General features: G+C 34.7%; 1 protein-coding gene and 1 pseudogene across 10 annotated transcripts in view; one reads left to right on the forward strand and one right to left on the reverse strand.

Annotated features, from left to right (window-relative positions):
* The window catches only part of BIRC6 (baculoviral IAP repeat containing 6), a 238,151-nt gene that overhangs the window by 141,517 nt on the left and 71,366 nt on the right, over positions 1–25,268 (reverse strand). For 4 of the 10 annotated variants that reach the window (XR_010750445.1, XM_066378559.1, XM_066378556.1 and 1 more), the window contains exons 11-23: positions 24,708–24,857; positions 20,973–21,198; positions 17,616–17,776; positions 16,469–16,600; positions 15,857–15,988; positions 13,439–13,617; positions 11,729–11,862; positions 10,731–10,892; positions 10,513–10,644; positions 9,746–9,843; positions 8,203–8,350; positions 7,267–7,400; positions 2,923–3,069 (exon numbers count right to left, since the gene is read on the reverse strand). Coding sequence is in view for 9 of the 10 variants with exons in the window: in XM_066378559.1 (XP_066234656.1) it covers positions 2,923–3,069; positions 7,267–7,400; positions 8,203–8,350; positions 9,746–9,843; positions 10,513–10,644; positions 10,731–10,892; positions 11,729–11,862; positions 13,439–13,617; positions 15,857–15,988; positions 16,469–16,600; positions 17,616–17,776; positions 20,973–21,198; positions 24,708–24,857 (1,935 nt within the window). In the remaining variant the exon portion in view is untranslated. The remainder of the gene's footprint in view (positions 1–2,922; positions 3,070–7,266; positions 7,401–8,202; positions 8,351–9,745; positions 9,844–10,512; positions 10,645–10,730; positions 10,893–11,728; positions 11,863–13,438; positions 13,618–15,856; positions 15,989–16,468; positions 16,601–17,615; positions 17,777–20,972; positions 21,199–24,707; positions 24,858–25,268) is intronic. The other 6 variants (XM_066378562.1, XM_066378561.1, XM_066378565.1 and 3 more) reach the window with 4 other exon arrangements.
* On the forward strand, positions 19,336–19,925 carry LOC136397447 (cleavage and polyadenylation specificity factor subunit 5 pseudogene; annotated as a pseudogene).

A 25,268-nucleotide genomic window follows, 5' to 3' on the forward strand; every position in this document is an offset into this window, starting at 1 on the left:
GCGGACCGGTACCAAATGGCCCACGGACCGGTACTGGTCCGCGGCCCAGGGGTTGGGGGCCACTGGGTTAGAGCATCATCAGGACACGCCAAGGTGGTGCAGGGCACACACAAGAACAAAGCAATGAATCCAGAAACTGGAACGACAAATCAATGTCTCTCTCTCTCATCAATAAGTAAAAAAAAAATTTTTAATGATTCCTCATAAAGTTAGGACAACGTTACCTTTTGAAGAGTGAAGAGAAATAAACAGAAGGGTCAAAAAGACACCTTTTAAAGTGCTGGAAATATTTCTTGACTTTGTGGTCAGTTTGTTTTGTGATTAACTGCTGGGCTATAAAACTATTTTCTGCACTTATTTCTGTAGGGGTGATATATTTCACAATTAACATATTTCCCAAAAAATGTAAATGAAAAGTTGAGACCACGGTCATCATCTAGCACCTTCTGTGGTACCTGAATGTTGACTGACTGTATACAAAAATTAATAGTGGATATATAAATTTTTTTATTCAGACAATAGAATCTTCTATTTAGAAATGAAAAAGAACCAACTATCTACACATATGCAAAGATATGGATGAATTTAACAACCCTAAAGAGGGCAGGGCTTTGCCCTAACACTTAATAAAATTCCCTCTGCCAGTGGTGGTTTCAGTCTGAATAAAATACAGAGGTGATTGCTTATACAGGAATGGACTTCCTTTAGGAAGACAAAAAGTGGTTCCATGACTTCCTCTGCAGGAGAGGGCAATGTGAAGGAATACTTTTCTTTCTCAAACCTAATCTTTTATCTTTTTTATTTTAATATATACAACAGAATACTACTCAGCCATAAAAGATAATGATATATTGCCATTTACGACAATATGGATAGACCTTAAGAACATAATATACTAAGTGAAATAAGGAAATTAGAAAAAGCTAGGAATTTTATGATTTCACATATGGGTGGGATATAAAAATGAGATTCATAGACAAAGATGAAAGTGAAGTGGTTACAGGGGCGGCAGTAAAGAGGGACAAATATATGGTGACAGAAAATGATTTGACTTTGAGTGATGGGTACACAACACAATCAACAATTCAAATGCTATAAAAATATTTACCTGAAACCTATGTACTCTTACTGACCAATGTCACCCCATTAAATTTAATTTTCTAAAAAGTGGTAAAAAAAAAAAAAAAAAGGTCAAAACTGATATAGGTCAATAATAGGACTAAAAATTAAAAAAATAATTTTAAGCATTTCTGAAATTTCTGAAAGCATAACTTATTCAAACACATAAATTATCTTAAAATAAAAATCTTAGATACATATTTTTATACTAGTTCCAAGACAGAGTCTAATTTATAAATAAGGAATTCTCTGAAAGTTCAATTTCATGTCATAGCATTGTCTATTCTTATATAAACATAAAAGTTTCTGCAAAATAACTATGATAGTCCAAGAAAACAAAAATAAATAAATTCTGACACTTCTGGCATCTCCATATAAAGAAACATTACTTTCTAATTTAATTTTAAATTGAAACTCATTAAACTACATAAGACATGAATTTCACTTACTGGTTACTTCCACAATTTAAAGATATAAGATGATTCTGGATAAAAACACACTCAAATAAAAAAAGCTAGTAGGTTCCTTTTAAAATCTTTTGCCATTCTGAAGGCAAGGACAAATTTAAATTTTTCATGACTTCTCATGCAAACTATTTTATTTTCTGTTAAAAGTATTGAAGAAAATGGCCCTGGCCGGTTGGCTCAGTGGTAGAGCGTCGGCCTGGCATGCAGGAGTTCCGGGTTCGATTCCCGGCCAGGGCACACAGGAGAAGTGCCCATCTGCTTCTCCACCCCTCCCCCTCTCCTTCCTCTCTGTCTCTCTTCCCCTCCCACAGCCCAGGCTCCATTGGAGCAGAGTTGGCCCGGAGGCTGAGGATGGCTCTGTGGCCTCTGCCTCAGGCGCTGGAATGGCTCTGGTTGCAACAGAGCAATACCCCAGATGGGCAGAGCATCACCCCCTGGTGGGCATGCCGGGTGGATCCTGGTCGGGCGCATGCGGGAGTCTGTCTGACTGCCTCCCCGTTTCCAGCTTCGGAAAAGTATTGAAGAAAATGAAGACATATACAAAATAATGAGACTTCTTATTGACTACTCATTTTTTTTTTTTTTTTTTATTTATTGATTTGAGAGACAGAGAAAGGGAAAGAGAAAGACAGCATCAACATGTTGTTCCACCAATCTATGCATTCATTGGTTGATTCCTGTGTGTGCCCTGACCAGAGATATAAGCCACAACACTGGCATACCAGGACGACACACTAACCAACTGATCTAATTCAGACAGGGCTGATTATTAATTTAAAACATCAACAACAGCACATTTTCAACACATTCAAATACTAGTTCAAAAAAATAAAGTTGCTTTAAACTAGCTGAAAAAACAGTATCCCTCTTTAGACATCTCACCCTTCTCAAAGACTTTGTATCAAATATACTGGTAACTTCAATTGAAAGAAATAAAACAGTATGATGCCATACTACACACAGGACTGGCCATCAACTGATGATTACTGAAACTGGGTAATAGAAATAAAGAGCCTACTGAACTCTTCCTCTTCTCTATTCTTTCATTGTATTTAATATTTACCAAACTAAAAGACTTCTAAAAATGCACACACATAAAAACAAAAGGATTTAAATTAGTGTACTAGAGGGTAAGAAAAAAAATTTCTATGAAGACCTAGAAAAGAATATAAAACTACTTATGATTTTTCTACAAAATGTCCCTTGTATTAATAAGTTTATATAACATGTCAGCAAAGGAACTTATACATATACTATTAAATACTCACATGTAACTTTATATTTATTACAGAGTATGATAGATAAAAGAATGTGTAAAATAAAAGAAGGTATATACCAGTAAACGTACTTGCATCATCCCTTTCTATTCTGGTTCCATCACTAGTTGACACACAAGTAAAGTGTAGGGGTTCAACTTCTAGGAGTCCCGTGAGAGATGTGAAACTACCCTCGGCAGCTGTACAACTACTGACTTTTCCATTTCCTAATACAGAAAAGAGACAAGTTTTATAATATGTGAATTCATCTTTAAAAGACACAACAGTCATATTGAAAACTATAGTGCTACTCCAATTTTAATTAGAGATGTATAAACAAACACACAACCCTTACAGAGTGCTTCAGCAATGGACATGGCATTAGCAAAAGTCACAAACAGGGGGTACTAGTTTCCTTGCTACAAAAGCAGAGTTGCATAAAAGAAACTCAGTGGCCATTCACATTAACAAGAAACAATTAACAAGTGATTTAGATTTTAAATGAGGAAAACATAATAAACCAGCTACTTACAAAAGCTATTGCCAAATCTGTTAAGTGTGGATAAAATAAGAATATATTCTATGACATCAATTGTATAAATATGACACTAATATAAACTAAAGAAACATTCCAAAGTATAAACAAGAGTAATTGTAATGCCCCTTTATACTGTTTTTTATTATCAATTTTCTAGAATGAGGCATATTACTTTATAATCATTTACAACATTAGCAAATATAATAGTAAAAACAAAAATCACATGGCCACAACTATGTGACCAATAAAACCACAGCTAAAAGACGGGATGGACGAACACAAAAGAATTAAGATTATAGGTGGTATGGGGAAGAAAGGGTTATTTTTAGTACTTTCCAATTTTTTGGAGTTAGCACTCCTTTAAGCAGAATTAACAGTTAAAGTAAAACAGAAACTCAAAATGAAAAAAACAAGGAGATATAAAAACTGTTATCAACAACAGGACTAAATTAAAAAAGCAAGACTAAACTGCCATAATCTTGTTTTCCAGCCTCCAACTGGTGCCCATCCCAAGGATGCACAGGGCCTGACACATGTTAAAAATACATTTATTGAACACTTAAAAAGGGATGTGTGAGATACAAGCGTAAAAGGACAGGCCCTAGTTCTCATGAAACATATATGCTGTTAGAGGTTACTATGTATTAAACAACTAATTATGCAATTGAACTCTTTTTAAGAAGTGCTATTTTTACTTAAGAGAAGTTCAAAGGAATAAGGGGAAATCAGTCTAAGGGGTAATAAAATAATTCCATAATGAAATGATGAGATTTATGGGAAGAATAAGAGATTTTTACATATTTATTCCACTGAGGCAGGAGAAGCCAGGCAGAAGAAATGACAACAAAGAATGACATCTCTCTACTAGGAAGGAACATGGCACATTAGGGGAACTAAACGAACATATCAAACAAATGTGGCTAGAAGAATATTTTTCAATCTTAACACCAATGTATCCTTGTATCTTTAAAATAATTAAGAACTCCAAAGAGCTTTCTTTTATGTTGGCTATATATTATATATATTAATATATATACTGCTACTTATCATAGCAGAAATTTTAAAGTGAGAAATTTTAAATATTAAATCATTTAGCAGTAATAAATTCATTAAATATAAAATAGCATACTTTGATGAAAAATAACTGTCTTCTAAAATGAAAATAATGGAAAGAGTGGCAGTGTTTTATATTTTACAAATCTCTTTTAAAATCTGGCATGTGGAGGGTAGTGGAATTTTATTGTCTCTGCATTTAATATGCTGCAATATGGTGTTTTTGTAGAAGTATCTGAAGAAAATTCAACCCAACACAAATGTGTAGCTCAAAAAGGAAGAAAGATTTAAATAGATTTACATATTCAAAAACTTCACAAGTGGCAATTCTTTTAAAGATTAGTTGCCAAGTAATACTGATATCTGATCAGTGAACTTCTCAAACTCTATTGGACTAAGATTAATTGCCCTATCCTTGTATCTTTTGTACTTCTAAAGAATCTTTTACCCATTATTTGAAAAATATTGGTTATCACTATATACAGATCTTCAAAATGTTTATATATTTCATTATAATATAACAGAAAATGACCCTAATATGATAACCAATCGGAAAAAAAGGCTTTGTTAGGAAGCTGTCAAATTCACCCTGGAGCATTCATGTTTTCCAAAATCCTAATTTTTGCTTAAAAGTTCTATTTTTAATATAACAACAAATGCGATCAATTGAATGGATACTGAAAGGCTTTTTCTATAAATCTGTAGACAAATACCAGCCAAATTACCAATAATTTGAATAATCACTTTGCATATAAAAAGGGTATTCCATGAAGTAAACAATTAGTATAGCTTTTAACTCAAACAACTGCATTAGCATGTTGCCTTGAAAAAGCCATGATTAGTCAGTATGCGGCCTAAGTGTTTAATGCATACTTCCTGTCTCAGCATGGAATATTTAAGAGAAGCACACTCATGGGTTCAATATTTAATAAAATTAACAATTTTCACTGCTTCATCAAGGACATTGGTAAGTGAAAGTGAAACTATCATTAATTTTTTTACCTTTTTATTGATTTATTGGGGTGACATTTTTAATAAAATTATGTTTCAGATGCATAATTCCATAATACATCATCTGTATATTGTATTGTGTGTTCACCCCCTCAAGTCAAATCTCCTTCCACCACCATTTATTCCCTCCCTACCCTCTTCTACCTCCCCTTATGCCCATTTCCCTCTGATAATCACCATGCTGATATTTGTGTCTAGAAATTGGCATATTTTTTTTATTCCAAGTGCCTAGTGGAGAACATCATGCTTTGGGACAACTGTCAATGCAGTGAATAAAACAGTAACATCATTCTATCATGAAAACAGTTGACCCATGGACTCCACGAAAGGATCTCAGAAACCTTGAGGGAGTTCATGGATCACAGTGGCAAGGGAAAGAGCCAGATCATACAGACTATACATGCTGCATTACCGACTCTGAACTACAAAGTAATAAATATGAAAAATATTTTAAGGAGAGAAGTGATCAGGTATACATTCAAAAATGCTAATACTCATGGCGATATGGAGAAAATACTAATGTGAGGCCAGAACAGATGCAGAAAAATCAATTAGAAAACTATTACTGTAGTCTAGGTTTAAGATAAACATTGTGGCTTGATCTATCATCATGTGATCATGGAAGGTAAAAGAGCAGGTAGATTAAAAATTATACATTGATAGAAAAATAGATAGGATCTAGTAATAGCCTCAATGTAAAGGAAGAGAAAGACGGAGGTATCAAGGATGACATTCAGATTCGTTTTCTGCCACTGATGCCATTAGCTGAGAAAAGCTGCACTACAGAGGACTAATGGAGAGAAATAAAATGATGAGACATTGAGATGGAGACTCATATTATGTTATCTAAGTCCTTTCTCTTGAGTCTTCTATACTGAGTGTGGGTACTCCTGGCATACTGAACTGCCTGCTGGCTTGGCCTGAGCTTTATGGTCTTCTTCTTACACTCTCTCCATCACAGATTTCTCATTCTATCCTAAACTAAACAGAAGGTATCTATATATCTAGTTCTAACTTCTCCTCTGTGTTACACTCATAAATTAATGTGTTACTTAGATAGAGACTGATTGGCATGAAGTAGAGCCTAAATCATTAAAAAGAGACATACACACAAGATCACAAAAGTCATTAAAAAAACAAAGAACAGAAAGTGTAATGTGATCACTTCCATTAAAAATGTTCAGAAACATGTAAAGCAAACAAGTCTAAATAACTAAACAACCTATTTACAATGGTAACCTAAAAGAGTAGAAAGGCTGGAATTGAAATATTTTATATCTTATTTATATTTCTATATTTGATTTTTCTCGTTTTTTTCACACTTCATGATTCACATTAAAATAAAGAAAAGTGAGACTAATTTCTAAAATTTACTTATACAGGATGAGGCAAAAGTAGATTTACAGTTGTGAGTACACAAAACAGAGTTCAATCTTGTATTATTATTTATTATTGTATTATTTTCCATACTTTTGCCCCACCCTGTATTTAAGGTGGTAATTATCTTAACATGTGTAAAACTAAAGTTTCTAACATTTTGGTTTACTAGCAATACTTTCAGTAAGTTCAACAAGATGAAGTACTAAAGTTATATTGACATATAATGAAACATAAAAAACAAATTCATAACTCTTTAAAAATATCCTTAATATTGAGGGGTGAAGGTTAGAAATAAAGGAAAATGGTTTAATGATTCACACATGTTAGGTTCTAAATTTTAGATTTTAAAGATAAAATGTAGTAACTACAATCTATTAAGTCAATGGTAGCTTAAATCCAAGATATAAAGTTCAGAAATTCCTTTAATAAAAGAAGTTACTACCTGAAAGGACATCCGATAAATCAATTTCATCTGATTGAACACCAATGCTGCTGTTGTATACATTTTTACAAGAAGAGCCACTCATCTCTAAATCAAAGAGGACTGGATCAAATGGTGAGCTATATAATCCATATCTGAAAAATAAAATAATGTCCTAACAATTTTCCTGTCAGCCATCTAATTAACAAATTATTTATTTAGTTTTAAAAGAAGTGCAGAAGGAGGCGCTAACCAGATTTAACCCATTAAATTCAGCAAATCTCAACTGTGTTCCCTGTAAACCTGTATTCCAAAAGACATGGTCCAGAGCTTCAACAACTAATTGCAATAAGCTGGAAGCTGACAAACCCAAACTGAATCATCTGCAGATGGGAGCATGGAAGACATGAGGCAGCCATCCCTCACCTCAGTCAACTACATTACCCAGCAGAAAGTACAAAGGATCTGAATAAAATATCTTGAAAATTAGGATTTCCAATTTTAAAAGATTACAAAACCATTGAGTTCAATAAAAGACTACATCAAATACTGAAGATCAGGTAAGAACTCTATTATGTTTAAGTTTCAGATAACCAGCAGATAAAGAAGACTAATTAAGGGCTATAAATGGCTTATATAATTCCATCTACAAAGTTTTAACAATAGAGAAACAAATTACCTAAATCCTTCTTCCACTAGCAAGAAATAGAACATTTAAGTATTTTAATATAATTAGCCCTGTGAATAACAATCTTCAGGACTTCAGGAATCATTTCAGAAAAAAAGGGAAAAAGAGAACCATAGGCTAATATCATGTGGGAAAAGGTTAGGCATAAATTAAATATAATTTTGTAAAAAAAAAAAAATCGTTTTCAAGCAGATACATATAACAGTACTGTGCAAAGGAGGTACCGTGTCCAGAAAGGCCCATTATTAGTCACTACCCATATAAAATACCTTGTCTGAAGTAAAGCCTCCATCGGCGTGAGCCTGTCCTGTAACTTTCTAGACACAGCGGTGAGCAGAGATGCACAGGCCGTACTACACCCAGCCAAATCTTCATCTTTCACATAATTCAGTAAGACAAAATACCAATAGACAGAACCTGAAAACAACAAAAAATCAATGTTTCTTTTCATTATTTTTCTCTGACAAAGAAAACATCGTTGACATATTTATCACTGTGTTCCCTTTTCCTAGAAAGGCTTTCTTATAACTTGCAATTTACAAAGAAGGACCAACTTTCTTAAATGACTCTAAGAGAATACTAACAAAGAATTTCAAACATATTTTTGGAGAAGTGTATCAGGCTAACTAGTCATTTAGGTTTTCAGTAACGTGAGATGACCCTGAGGGATATTTTAGAATGGCTGGAAAAGTGGAAAGATGTCAGGGTCTTCAAGCCATCCATCCTGAAACACTGTTCCTTTGCACTAAAACTTTCAAAAATAATAAATACACCATAGCAAGTAAATGGAATATAGTTATTCTATACGGCCAGTTACATGTAGACCAACATGGCTTAAAAGATGATGACGACAATGTATTTTAAGACTCTACTTTTATAAAATTGTAAATGACCACACACCAAAATTTAAGCATCCTACCTCTAAGGCTGTTGTCAACAAACTATTTTAAACACAGAAGACTATTAAAGTGATCACCTATGTCCAAAACATCCTATTCTATATAACATAAAGGTAAGAGTTTTACCAACCGTATGTTCAAGGTAAATTTAAACACACTCTTCATCTAAAGTAAGAAATTGACAAAATACCCATTTACTGAATAACTTTAAGAAAGGTTTTTTTCTGGTATAACACAAAGATCAAATCCTTGTGAAACATACTCATCTCAATGAGGTAACATGTTATTTATAAAACAAAAGAGTGAGACATGTCTACAAAAAGACATCAGGTTTAAAAAGTAAGTATCTTTTCACAATAACAAAACGGCAAAAGACATTTAAAAATTGTTTTAATCTTCATTACTTATATATATATATGCTACCTTTCTCAATTCCTATTTGATAACTACATTCATTCTTGAATGACATTTTCACACTCTTCAGGTGCTGAAAAAAACCACTGGCCCCTTTTAGAAAATTCCAGCTGACCACAGTCCCTACCAATCACACACCAAATATGCATGGACCATTTTACTTATTTATGTCATTTCCCTGGTCATTACTAGCATTTTAACTGGTAATATCTGATCTATAGTAAGTAAACAACAAACTACTCAATGATATTAATGAAATACAAAAAATGTATAAATTCAGATGACATGGTATTTATACTTAACTCTCCCACTTTTTCCCTGCAATATTACTGAACAGAGTACCTGCTCACCAAATCAGAACACAGTAGCCCCTTAAAAAAAAGACAAGCTACAGAAAAAAATGAAAATAGGAGACAAAAAAGTTAGTAAATAATCCTAAATATATTGTGAAATGTTTCCTATGACTACAGTTATTAGTGATTAAACTAATTCCACATACCACCAGTTGCAGCTGCAGGTAAAAATGACATATTATCAAGTAGAGCCTTCAACAGAACAGATCCAAATCCTGGTTGACATGGGTCACATTTGCCATTACTGAAAATTTTTAAAAGAAAAAATTTAAATGCATTGATACTCAAGGTCTAAATTCAACCGAAAAATGGTCAAGTTCTTATAAAAATCTTCAAAATTTATTCACACTGATCAGAAGGAAAATCTGTCATAAATCTCTACAGACATGCAAAAAAATAATAGGGACTAAGGGTCTATGTTAACTTTTCTTTGCATTAAATAATTTTCTTTATCAAAAGGACTTGACAAGCAGGTACAGGCAATACTGACTATTACTAGCTTTTAAACACTTTCTAATAGTTTGAGACTCATGGTCTAGGGAAAATGACCTGGCCAATAATACAAACAAGCCTGGTAAGACTGGCACATAACAGGGACAAGGCCTCAGATGAAGGATTCAAAGACAACAAGGGATTATAAGAGTGAAGGTGGGGCAACAGTTCCTCTTACCAAACTCCCCAAACTGCTACTAATCAGCAGAAAAGCCGATTTGTTAGTAGAATTATTTAACATGACATTTTCCTTAAAAATCCAAAATTCTTTCTTAGAATCTCAATAACTCATTAAATTTTTCAAATTCACTTAAGTTGTTCATACATTTAACAAGGATCATATTACATTAGAGATAAGGCATCACCTGCTAAACTGCAGGTGCACCTACAAAGTATACTTTCAAATAAAAAAACCACCAACCTAATGCACAAGGCTAGAAATCGGGCACACTTATGGGCTATGCTTCGTCCTGCCTCAAAGAAGCAAACACGTACAATATCTGAGAGACATTTTCGTGCTTTTGAAAGCAGGCTCTCATTTCCTTCCTTTGAGCTGCAAAACAATAGCCAACAGTTGAACTTACAACCATAACATCCAAAGGGCAAGCATTGCTGGTAAGTAAAATCTTAATTACTAACCTTCCAGGCCCATTTGAATGTACTCCTGCTAACCAACAAAGAGTATCCAGCACAAGGCTCTGGGCATGTTCTGTGATTTGGCCATCATCTGCTTTTCTACAAAGGGTATTCAGAAGCTTTTCATGAAATTCTGAAAATTGTAACATGGCACATCGTTGCACTCTACAAAAAAGAAAATATAAATACATTAACAACCAAACTGAAACAGACTGAAGCTATCTCAGCCTGGCTGGTAATATGTTTCATTTTAAATCATGAACTTTACTTTTTTTTTTTTTTTTTTTTTTTTGCGAGAGTGACAGAGAGAGGGACAGACAGACAGGAAGGGAAAGAGATGAGAAGCATCAATTCTCCATTACCATACCTTAGTTGTTCATTGATTGCTTTTTCATATGTGTCTTGACCCAGGGAGAAGGGGGGCTACTGCAGAGCGAGAGACCCCTTGCTCAAGCCAGCAACCCCACGCTCAAGTGAGATGAGCCTGTGCTCAAGCTGGTGAACTCAAGTTTCAAACCTGTGTACTCTACATCCCAGGCTGATGCTTTATCCACTGCGCCACCACCTGGTCAGGCTCATGAATTTTACAATTTTTTTTAAAAAGCTTTTGTAAACTAAATATTAAAATAGAATGTCAGTCTCTGGATTTAATGTTATGGTATTAAAAAGTTAAAAATAGTATATAAACATACTTGGTTTGCAGAAAGTTCTTTTAAAAATGAAGTTTATAATGTATTATGCTTATATAAAAAATGACTAAAATTTCAAATTAGTATATTTCTTTCCTCATGCTACAAATATTGTATTACTGGTATATACCAGGCAGTATACAGACACCAAAGTTAAACCAATAAAATAGGAAGACAAGTCATGCAAGTCATACTCTTTTATAAGTTCTTAATAAGAGAAATGGAAGTAAAGTTAGATTTTAAAATATTGTGTGTTAGTACGTTTATTGCAATTCTCCCTTTTTATCTACGAGGAAAAGTAAATGAAGTTACCTTTCCTTAGAAATTGAAGTTTTCTTAAATCTTCGAATTGTGACTGAAACCTCTTGCAGTAAGTCACAGCCCCGGAGGTTTTCAGATTTACGAGTGCCACTTGTATTTTCATTCTTAGAATTAGATGATTTTTCCTAAATATTCAACAATAAATAATTGAAAGACCAAAGGATATTAAAAGCATTTACTATTAAAATTTTCAAATAAAAAAAATAACTAAATTATGACTATAAAAACATAAATCTCTAAGTAAAATGATAACTTTAATCATATAGTCAGCAAATTAATTTTCCACAGAATTTAGAAGAAAATAAAGATAATAATTAAAGTTAATAATCCAATAATTAAAGATTACAAAGCTAATATCCTGAATCCAAGTCCCAGCAACAACACTAAGAAACTCTATGGGCCCTGACCGGTTGGCTCAGTGGTACAGCATCAGCTCAGCGTGTGGATGTCTGCGGTTCGATTCCCAATCAAGGCAAACAAGGAGAAACAATTATGTATCTGATTCTCTACCCCTCTCTGCCCTTCTCCTCCTGCAGCCATAAATAGATTGGTTCTAGCGAGTTGGCTTCAGGCACTGACGATGGCCCCTTGGCTTCTGCCTCAGGAGCTAAAAAATGGCTCCATTGCTGAGCAGAGCAACAGCCCCAAAATGGGCAGAGCATTACCCCCAGTGGGTTTCCTAGGTGGATCCTGGCAGGGGTGCATGCAGGAGTCTGACTCTCTGCCTCCCCTCCTCTAATAAATACACTGCTCAAAAAATTAGGGGATATTTCAAAATGAATATGAAGCGATAAAAAAAGCAGCATTTGATTGTTCTAAAACAAGAACATCAGAAAAGCAAATGACAAGTCAAAGAAAATTGTTCGATTATTCAAATGAGATGCAAAACCAACTTTTATTTCACTGGTGAAAATGCGCTATACAAAAGGCTGAAAGTACTAGAATATCTGCACATTCCCTAGTCCCCTAATTTTTGTGAGCAGTGTATGTGTGTATAGATAGATATGTAGATAGATAGATAAATGAAGCTCTATGATAAGCCAGCTCCCCAATCTCACTTTCTATATGAAAAATGGAGATAACAGTAACACCTGCTCTGCCTACCTCAGTGTTATTCTGAGGACTGAATCAGATAAAGAATACTGAAGTCCTTGAAAAACTAGAAGATCTATATAAATATGATTAGTGCTACCGATATTACCACTGTTGTTTATGAATAATGATGACTGAGAAACGAAATCACCAGGCCTCAAGAAAATTCAAGGTCAGACAATTATGAAGAGACTAAATGGTACACAGCTAGATGCAGAAAAATCAACCATGAAATTTACGATTTAGCTCTAAAATCACTTCCAAACTTCTCTTCCGGTATACTCCCAAATATTAAGCAAAAAAAAAATTGGTAAGTTACTACTAACGACACAAAAACAAACTCTCACACCTAAGAATATAAGTATTATGACCTAAAATAATTATAAAGAGAAGTATCTGCTAACAATTACTCTCTACTAAATACACCTTATGTTACAGTTTACTTTTAAAGTTATTCCAAATACCTTTTTTAATATTTTTTAAGTCACTGTAAAGAAAAAACTACTGTCTACTGAAAAAAAGAGTCATACCATTTCCAGTAGTGTGTTAAATCTCATCCACAATGTTTAAAACAGAATAGTTATAGTACAAAATAGCATTGTTTCATACCTTGCCTGCTGCAACTTTTGCCAAGAGTGAAGCAAGTGAATAACCCTTGTTACTCTGGTGTTTCAGGGATGGGAGTCTTACTACAGGACGCATACCGCCATTACAGATCTCATCTGTTCCTCTTTCATTCACTGCCTTCACATGGATTAAAAACGAACGGTACTTCCCTCCTGCCATACCTAGAGGAGCAGCATAAAATGGGATATGCTAAATCACCAAAACAGCAAACTTTTATTTTCATAGAGCAAGTTAAAAAATTAACTCCACAAAAGAAAACAAACACACCTGTTCAGAATTATTTCAAATTGTACTGTTTGAGTATAATATAGTTGAGTACCTTATGTTGGTAGCAAAAGAACAAAAAGCACATGAGTTACATGAATAGCATAAGACAGACAATTTTGAATAACTGTTATAAAATTTGGCATATTTCCCCCAACAAAATTATTCATTTAATAACATAAATTTTTGTGAACTACAGGAAAGCACAAAGAAAAAACTATTACTAAGGCACCACTCATAAGTGTATCTACCCAGTCTTTCTTGCTTCCATGCACACACACATACAGGTAAGTAGTCTAGTATTCACACTTGGAAAAGTACAGGCTTTGGAGTCACTACCTGGGTTTGAATGACTCTGCCATTCATAAAGCATATGAAAAATTAAGCTCTCGGCCCTGGCCAGTTGGCTCAGTGGTAGAGCATCGGCCTGGCGTGCAGAAGTCCTGGGTTCGATGCCCGGCCAGGACACACAGGAGAAGCGCCCATCTGCTTCTCCACCCCTCTCCCTCTCCTTCCTCTCTGTCTCTCTCATCCCCTCCTGCAGCCAAGGCTCCACTGGAGCAAAGTTGGACCGGTGCTGAGGATGGCTCTGTGGCCTCTGCCTCAGGCGCTAGAATAGAATGGCTCCGGTTGCAACAGAGCGACGCCCCAGATGGGCAGAGCATCGCCCCCTGGTGGGCATGCCGGGTGGATCCTGGTCGGGCACATACGGGAGTCTGTCTGACTGCTTCTCCGTTTCCAACTTCAGAAAAATACCAAAAAAAAAAGCCCTCCATGGTTCAGTTCCTTCAAATGTGAAGTGAGCGAGAGTAATAGCACCGACCTCAGAGATAACTAAAACACTTAAAACTGCATGGATCACATTAATACGCTCACCAGCAACCCATCAACCTATTGCTATATCAACAGGTATTACCGTAAGTCTTCCTGTAATACAAAAGCTACCTTTGTTGTTTCCCACTGATCTGCCTGCTACTGTGCTGGCACTGCACCATTATTACCCTCTTCTTATTACTGCATTACTTTCTGACAACACTCACCCTCTCTATCTTCTTTTTCCAAATTTAACTCACATCATCCTTTTATTGTTGTGCAAAAATTTAGCAATCATTTTCCCCAAAGATTTTTGGGATGAATTTGATGAGAAAAATAATAATTTTTAGTAAATTCCAGGAAATTATATGTCATGTATTGCATGCTCCATTTTGTCAGGGCCAACATTTTTATTTTTATTTAAAAATTTAAGTTTCACACTTTCATTCAACAAAACTAACCTATATTCTCAGCAATCTGAGAGAAGAGATTTTATTAATTTTGCTCATTACTGTATCCCAGTATGTGGTCTAACACATCATAGGGTATCATAAACTTAATGAATCATGAGACACAGTCAAGAGAATATATTAAAGTGTGTGTGTGTGTATCATATCTGCAACTAAGGTAAATCTGTGAATATGAACAAACATTATGAAGGGAATACACACAAAATAAAATAGTTATTTACGTGGTCAGATATTTTCTTGGTTTGGGAAAAGATCTTCAATCCCACTCCACCTCCACATTTACTTTAATAGTAGAGCAAAGTGTTTTGTTTGTTGGCTTTATTGATTCACCCCTGACATACAGAAGCTAAAATAAAAGTCCTACTATTGCAGTATCTATTATTTATAAAATTGCCCATTGTTTTAAAATATACATTTATTAGAATTTGAGATAATCAAATCATTACATCTGAAACTATTCAAAACTGTTCTACAAAAACATCTTAAGAGAAGGTATTATAACAATACACATGCCAGAGTCACAGAACTCAACATTGATGGAAAAGATAAACATGGCAGAACATGATATCTGGTTACTTGAAACAGCTTTGTTAAGTCACACTTAAGTCACCCAGTGATCACTTTACACTTTTTCAAAAACCACTAAAGGCCTCCACAATAAAGAACATAGGATCAGAATATAAAATACAGTCATTTACAAGACGAAATGGCCTCAGCTACCAGAAAACTGAAAGAACGGCTAATGAAAACCCCAAACAAAACAGTATCTTACTTTTCTGAGATCAGATTTTTTGTTCATTTAGTTATACAATTTGTACTATTTATTTGACTTTGGTAAAATATGTTACTTTACCTTTAACAAGTTTGGGACTTGTTAATGTCAACATCCCAGCATGCCCTGATAGATCAAGGCCACTAGCAAGCCACACTGGCCCACATAAAATATCTTCCTTATGATCTTCTAAAAATGGACATAACCTAAGACCTAAAAAGAAAAATACAAATTTTTTCAAATTAGTTGATAATTTAAAATGTAATATTTGATAAGCAAATACCCACCCCATTTATAAATACTATCACCACACAAAATACTATATTTAGAATGTGTTCAAGTCAGAATACACTATCATGCTAAGAAACTATATCAATTATCTGATATATTATGGTATTTTCCATTCTCATTTTATTTATGTTCACCTTGACTTAAAAATAATAATAAAACCATGACATAATTTCAAATCCCAAGACAGTAAAAAACAAGAATGCAAATATTAGCACAGCTGTGTTCACAAAGACGAGCTCAAAATTAAAGCATTATTGCCAAAGCAGAATTATAGGTTATTTTTTAATCATGTCCTTAAAACCAAGTTTTTGCAGGCCACAAAGGAAATCTTTGCCCAACATGATGCATTTGGATCACTACTCCTTTTACTGTCATGGACAACAGCTCTATAATTTAACTCACAGTGTGATTCCTCTACATCCATGTGCTGCATTTCTTCATTCAAATCAACCACGGATGGTTTCCCATTTTGTTCCACTTCAATGTTAAGAGCTGGAGACAAAGGAAAGGTGATCTGCCTATCTACTGCTGTTTCTAGAGGATAAAAATATTAGTAAACTTAATTTTACTTAATGTTAACGATTTATGTGCCTAAAATTCTAAAATTTTCTGTTAAACTAGGAACTGTTGTGATTTTCATCACAAACACTATAAACTGGTTGCCAGGAAGAAGAAAATTAGATTCAATTAATTATTTCATATACTCATCTCTCTTTTAATGGTAGTAAAATATTCACCTTAAGAATTTGCTGGCAACTGAACTAAAAGGTCCTACCTTGGGCTGCAGTGTACAAGCACCTGCAGAATTTTAAAAATAACAATGTTGAAGTCCTAAATCCAATTAAGTCAGAACCTATTATGTTTCAAAAGGAGACACACACACACAAATTCACACATATATACACAAACACACATATACATACAAACACACAAGTGTATTTTCAAAATAGGAAACTTCTCAACTTTCAATGTTTTTAACCCCCTGGATGAAGTAGCCACTCTATTCTGAAATTACCCCATGCTTTTTCAATTAGCCTATTAAGGAGAAAACACTGAGAAGTAACATCTGGTTCCCAGTATGCTAAATGTGTACAATCTATTTTAATAATTCAATATATCAAATTCTGAACTTGTAAGAAAGATGAAAAGGTGGGTAAATTTTTAGCATTATATGAAAGGTTGGGTTTCACCATAATAAAAGAATATTTTCCCAATCAAGTTTCTTCTTAATAAGAATAATGCTTTATGTCTGGTAATGCTAAAAGTGAAACATCCACAAAGGAACTAATTACATTTCCCAAAAAAGCAAAACTAAATTATTTATGTTTATGCAGTTGTGAATAATATTGAGTTACAGAAAAGCTCTAAAATGTTGCCAGGATTAACTTTTGTACATAAAATCACCAAAAGTACAGCAGGAAAATATCAGGGAGGGGAAGGAGAGAGCAGGAGGGGAAAATCAGCAAACCCAGATAGCCAATTAAAAATTATTTTCAACAAACCAACTACAAGATAAAATCTCCAAATACAAATTTTGATGCATTCTTACCATTGACTTTCCCTAAGCCTGGAGCTTTATTTTTCAGCAGTGTCACTTGTATCTGTGGAATATTGGTGATGTTTGAGTTCAAAACAAATTTGAAGTCCACATGTCCAACCATACAAGCTTTAGGTAGAACCAATTCAAAGACATGTTCATCCCAGCTGTTACTGTCAAATAAGACAGAAAATACTAAATAAAGAAAAAAATCCTTCTTCGGCTATAACCATATTATCATTAATATCACCTTTCACACTCTGATTTTTAGCCTCCAACAAAATTTAATGCTTCTCAATGAGATCAGGACAGAAGATAAGCAGCTCCCAACACAGAGGTTAAACACAGGACAATGACTTATCATACCTTAGGAATATACACCTGCTTTGGGAACTGTACAGTACAAAGTATGCTTCAGAATTATCTGCAAATTCCTGGCCCCAACCCTAAATCTATGAGTAGGGCACCAGGAATCTGCATTTTAAAATAAGAACTTCTCATATTTCTTATAAGTGTTCATTCTGATTTATTAATTCTGTACACATATACATGCTGAAAAACAACCCCCCAAAATCTCCAAACTACACTCCTACACTAAATGCCGGACTCATACCCAAATGTCTACCAGACAGCTCAAATGTATCATAAATTCAAACTTCATGATTACTCACTCCAATCTCAGTAAATGGAAATTTCACTTTTCAACTACCTCACTCCAAAACCATAGTTATTCCTGACTCTTCTCTCAAACTAAATGCTCAATACATCAGTATATACTGTTCTACTTCCAAATCATATTTAGACTCTGACCACTCTTTTCACTGCCTCCATCAACTATCACCATGCTACAAGCTACCATCACAACTGCACGTGGATTACCACAATAACATCAAACTAGAATCCTTGTTTCTATTATTGCTCCCAAACACACACACCACAACCACTCTTAATCTACTGTCAACACAGAAGTCTTAATAGTTTCCTTTTAATATATGTATAAATTATTTCACCCTTGTACTCAAAATTCTCTTAACATCTTCCCATCTCACTCAGCATAAAAGTCTCTCACTATGGTCAATAAAGACTTGCATGTTCCCATCACCAGCTACCTTTTCAGACCTCACCTCCTACCACTCTTCCCTACGTTCACTGCAATCCAACAAAATGGTCTTCTTGCTCTCCCTGGAATTCATAAAATATACTCCTTAGGTTCCTTATACTTGCTATTGCCTCTGAATTAATGTCTCCATGGAGGCCTTTCTTAGGCTTCTTATATTAAAAAAACTGTACACATTATTTCTCTCATTCTCAGACACATCACTACTTTATATTCATACTGTTTTATTTCAATAGCTTTTATGACTAGGTGATGCAGTAGATAAATGCTATCTGTCTATCCCTACAATAATGTAAATTCCATCACAGTCATATTACTAGTGCCTACAAGAGTGCCTACACAGAACCAGTACTTTAATATTTATTAAACACTCTTGCTCTCAGCTCTCATGTTAATGGTGGCTAGTGGCTGCCTAGTGGGACACAGATAATTGCTACCCATACCAGGAGTCTCCCTGCCTCCCCTTTCAGCTTGAAGCCACTGCTCGCCAGCTTGTCTGTGGTGTTGCCAAGTGCTTGAAAACTGGCTGGCCTCAGGGTGAGGGTGGGAGGTGTAGGGCAACCACTTGGGCAACAAGTACACCCAGCAGACCAAGCCCTTACCTTGGAGCATATCATGACCCTCAACTTGGAGCACACCATCAATATGTATCCTATTACCAATTAACTTCTGGTACAAAGAAGCCCCTCTATGAAAACTGGTCTGCTGCAACCAGATTTCAGTGTATGAGAGAAAAATTTTATAAAATTGAAATGAGTACAACTACGTAAGGGGTTCTCATTGTACATAAGCACCAGCTACCCCATGTGTTACTGCTACAGCTGGGAACAACTTTCTTCTAACTATCTGGTGCTGAACTTAAACCAGGAGAAAATGAAGTTGAAGGACTAAAATGCTTAATGACAAAGATACTAAGTCGTCAAAATGGAATTGTCAAGACTGGGTCATTGATGATTGTATTGGTAACTGGTGGAGACCAAATTTTGAATCTCCTCAGTATTCATATATTCCTGCATATATTACAAAACCTAAGGAACATAAGAAGTTTTTGGTTCAACTTCAAGAGAAAGCCTGTTTGCAGTCCCAGAAACTACAAGCTGATAGATATACCAATGTTTGATTTGTATGACAATGTACCAGGATACAAACCCATCATTTCTAGTCTCCCTCAGCTTTTGAGCCAGTTCAGTTTTATACAGAACTGAATTCCTGCACAATGGTCAAGTAAAAGACGCCGCCCCTGTGACAAAAGCTCCATACACTAGATTAAACACGACAGAAAAGCTTTTTGGTTTTTCTTTCCCAACCCAAAAAAGGTCACATGCTCTTTGTTGTTAGCATAGTAAAGTTAATCTGAAAAGCCAGATAGTGATGTAAACAAATGTGATGTTTAATCTGTTTTTGTTTCTACTCACACATTTTTGAAAATTAAAAAAAGCAGACTTCTATTTGTAGTTTTTTAAATTTCACATCAAACTTGTAAAATTCTGAAATGTATATTAATTACATATTTACAGTAATATATTAAAATAACTTAATAATTTTTTTTTCTTTTATTTTTCTTTTTGCACTTTTCTGGAAACTACCAGCAGCTAGTAAGGCAATAAGCAAGCTGCAGCCTTCTTAGGGCAAAAGACTGCTTCTATAGACAAGGAGGGAAAGCATGTTATTCTATGTGTTCCAATGCCTGAGCATATAGCATACTTATCATTGGCCATAAGAGTCAGTCAATAGATACTTGTTAAGTAAATGTTCTGCTCAAAACTAGAAGTGTGTCCTATGTAAATATATACAGATGATTGTTTATATTTTCGATGTATCCCAAGGTCTCCTTCTGAGGAGATCCAAACACTGTTTACAAAGAAGATGAAAATTTGGGACTTGCCTAACTGGTGGTGGAGCAGTGGACAGAGCGTCGACCTGGGATGCTAAGGTCCCAGGTTCGAAACCCCAAGGTCTCTAGCTTGAGCGTGGGATCATCCACATGATGTAAATAAATTTACTTATAAATACATGTATTTATTTACAAATAAATTTGTGGGTTAAGTGACCCAACTAATTGCAATGGTGAATTACTCTTACTATTTTATCCTACAACTAAGAATATAGTAATTTCCAAAATTAGGGTGACAAAAGAAACAATAGCTATTAATAAAAAGGTTAAGAAAAACAGTAATCTAAGAATTCTATGTTGTCTCTAACAAATATACAATATGGACTTAAAAATTAAATACCTTGGAAGAATGTTTTACCTGTCAGTTTGTAGTTTCCAAGTTCTAGTGTGCTGAGCAGCATCTCCATGGTGCTGCTGATGCAAATGCTGAGGGTGCCTCCTTTGCTGCTGTTCTTGCTGAACTTCTACCCAGCATGGAGGAACAGTAGCTGAAAACCGTGGAGTCAAAGTCTCAAAGCGGGTTAACTCCACTAAAGATGTCAAGACGTCAAGGGTGAATGGCTGGTCCACCAATAAGTCAACTCCTTAATAGTGAATGCAGAATATGAAACAGGTTTAAAAAACAAAAGTAGTTTTAATTCATTTTTGTCTAGTCAACTTAACACCAATATTCTGAAAGTTAATAATATGGGCTCAGATATCTACATGCAACTAAAGTAACCAGCAGTGACTACATAACAGTCATAAGAAAAATCCACCTTGAATATTCTAAACTATAGGAAGGATACTAATTACTGGAAAAACCTAAACTCAACCTGTCAGAAGAGTCCTGACTGAGCTTTAATTAGTCCTAAATTAGTGACGACAACAAAAGTAATGGTGCTAAATGCAAGCCAAGCTTACATCAGATCAATATTAATTTTCAGATTATCTTATTTATGAAACAAAACACTAACCATCAGCACAAAACCCCTGCCCTTTAAAAATAGTATTTTTTCTACTTCTGTGGTAGGTAAGAAGAATAATATCACATATACAGTCCAGCATTAAGATTAACAACCAGCCTCAGAGAGACTAAGATTAGTTTTTGGTTTTTTGGTTTTTTGGTAAATATATGTATTCACATTTGTGAAATGCCTAACATTAGACAAAGCTAGAAGGCTGTTATTCCTGTTACAATTAAAAGTTTAGGCCCTGGCCAGTTATTTTAGTCAGTTTAAGCATCCTCCCAAAACAACAAGGTTGCAGGTACGATCCCCAGTTAGGGCACATAGGGAAGCAACCAATGAATCAATGAATGCACAACTAGGTGGAACAACAGATGAATGCATCTTTATCTCTCCCCTCTTCTCTGTTTCTCTAAAAGCAATCAATAAAAATTTTTAAAAAGTAGACTAAAATCTATTAGATAGACTTAGAATATTTTCACAGAGGAAATTGATACCAAATTCCATAAAATTATTACAAGTGTACTTCAAAGCACATTTTTTCTCAAAGCTTAGAGCTTTATAAATCTGACTGTATTAAATTGTTTGTAGGTCAATGTCCCTTCTTTACATTACAGTCTTGCACCAATTAACCGAACACATTCTGAGAAATGCATCATTAGGTGATTCTGTCATTATCCAAACATCATAGAGTACACTCACACAAATTTAGATGGTACAGCCTACTACTACACACCTAGGTTGTATGGTATGGCCTGGGTTACAAGCCTGTATATATAGCATGTTACTGTACAAAACAACATGTGATTAAACCAAGCACAAGAAAGAAATAATGAGATCAGAGAACACGGCAAACGTGAGATGCATAAGGCTACTGTCGGTGGTATACAGCATGCTGTTTTCCAGCGAATGTGTTTTGTTTTGTTTTTAAGATTTTATTTATTGATTTTATGGGGGTGGGAGAAGAAACAGAGAGAGGCAGGGAGAGACAGAGAGACAGGAACACAGAGCTGTTCCTGTATGTGCCTGTACCGGGGATCAAACCAGAAACCTATGCACCTCAGGATGAGGCTTCAACCAACCAAGCTATCCAGCCAGGGCTTAATTTTTTTATTTACAGATCGATTTTTAGAGAAAGAGAGAGGGACGAGGGGGGCAGAGGAGGAAGAGAGAGGAGAGAAAAAGAAGTACTCATTTGTTGTTTTACTTAGCTAGGCATTCACTGGTTGCTTCCTGTATGTTCCCTGACCAGGGATTGAACCTGCAACCTTATCGTTTTGGGGTGATGCTCTAGCCAATTGAGCTAACCAGCCAGGGAAAGCCCAGGGTTCAAACCAGTGACTTCAGTTCCAGGTCAGGGCTCTAGCCACACTGCACCACCGTAGGCCAAACCCAGCAAACTTTTTTTATAAGTAGAAAGAGCACACTCTAAAATAATAATTAAAAGTATAGTAAAATAAGTACATAAACCCATATCATAGTCATTTATTATCAAGTATTACATACTGTACATTATTGTACATGCCATACTATACATGACTGGCACATAGTTATTTACACCAGCATCATCACAAACAACTGAGTAATGTGTAGTTAACAAAATATTACAATGGCTAAGAAATCACTAGGCATTAAATTTTTAAGCTCCATTATAATCATATGGGACCACCATCATACATGCAGTCCATCATGGACTAAAACGTTGCTACACGGTGCACAACTGTATTTTACTTCTTTAAAATCTAATTCATAGCTTTTCTACTAAATAGTATTTTTAAGAACTTTACGAAATTCTTCTCCATTATACCAGTAAATTATAAAATACAAAAAGATTTAGTATGTTAGCTTTTTAAACCAAGTTGTATAGCTGAATCAAGATATTCAAGTTTTGACTACTGATGGCAGGAGACATAAATTAGTGTATCTCAACCAGGAGTCAATCTTGCCTCCCAAGAGCCATTGGGATGGAAGTTATTGTGTAACCTACTAGAATCAAGTAGGCAGAAGCCAGAGATACCGTTAAAATAGCTTAGGACGTTTCTCCTATAATAAATTATCAAGTTCAAAATGTCAACATTGCGGCTGAGATTGAGAACCCTCGGCATATAAAGTAGTGAAGGTTATCATATATTATACTAATAATCACTAAATTTAACATGTATTATACTAGTAGTCACTGTTTGCCTTTAGTGCAAAGAAGAATGATCAAATAACCAAATACAAGTGTCCATCAAATGCCAACTATGTATATTATTTCTATTTAGAATACCTTTGTGTTCAAACACACTTTTCATTATTAATTTACTTCTTTTAAATTCTAGATCTGGAGAATAAAATGTGGTTAAGTGCTAAGAATAGAACATAAGTATAAAATGTTTAACAGCAGGCATGACGCTTGAGGATACAGAGCTCAGTGTAACATGTGAAGAGCATGAAATTGAATTATACACCATATGAAAGTTTCACAGTAGGGAAATGAGGGTCTAGATATGCTATTCTAGCTAAAGAATAGCTAGAGAATTTTATCAGCTCTTCAATTCCAGTACGCATTTCACTGACATTACACTTAAATAATGAACTTCCCTTTTTCATATTTTATTCTCCTCCCTAGCTATACCAAAAACTCCTGAATAACCAATATAATGTTTTTACCTTTGGTAACTGAACCAATATGATCAACCTACCATAGATTAAGAACCACTCCTTATTTTAATACTTACAACATTTCCCAACTACTGGAAAAATAATTACTAGTACACAAAAACAAGCCTAGTAAAAGAATGCCAATAAGGAAATGAACTCTGTCAACAAAATAATGAAGAGTTTACTACAAAAACTAAAAGAATGTTATATCATATATAATATGTAAGAAAGACTTAGAAAACTTTGAACAACACAAGAATTTGCATTTTTAAAAATCTGAGCCTGACCTGTGGTGGCACAGTGGATAAAATGTTGACCTGGAATGTTGAGGTCGCCAGTTTGAGTCCCTGGTCAAGGCATATACGAGAAGCAGCTACTACATGTTGATGATTCCTGCCTCACCACCACCCCACCGGCCTTTTCTTTCCTCTCTCTAAAATCATTAAATAAAATCTTTAAAACAAATAAAAACAAAAAAATCATTTGAAAACTTAGTATCATACCTGAAATGCCAGGACTTGAGGGATTTGATAAAGGTTTGGAACCTTCTGAAGATGGTTCTATTCCTTTAGAAAGTGATCCATCCACTAATATATCAGCTTCATCAATATCATCACAGGTTCCTCCAATTTGGAGAAAATGAAGCTCACCACCTACAGTGTAGTAAAAATTCCATCAACACAGATACAAGGAAAATGCACTTTACTTAGTAAAGAAAATTTATTTTAATATCACTTGATAGCCAGATAAAGAAGGCTACCACAGTGACATATCTCCAAGAACTTAGAAATTAAATTGGTAAGGAACTGTAAACTGAAAATTAATGGCAAATTCAAATGTGTGTGAAAATAATTATTCATATAGTATTTACTATGTGTAAGACACTATTTATTTTAAGTGTTTAAATTAATTCATTTCGTCTTCAGAAAAAAACCTTGAAACAGGGACAATTACTGTGGCCATTTTACAGATGAGAAACTGATGAACTAGCTACATGGGATCCGCAGCCCACCCAGTAGTAACGAAGTTAAACAAAGATTTTTAATTTCATAATAAAATGAAAT

The sequence above is a fragment of the Saccopteryx leptura genome, chromosome 3, assembly GCF_036850995.1.
Source record: "Saccopteryx leptura isolate mSacLep1 chromosome 3, mSacLep1_pri_phased_curated, whole genome shotgun sequence".
NCBI lineage: Eukaryota > Metazoa > Chordata > Mammalia > Chiroptera > Emballonuridae > Saccopteryx > Saccopteryx leptura.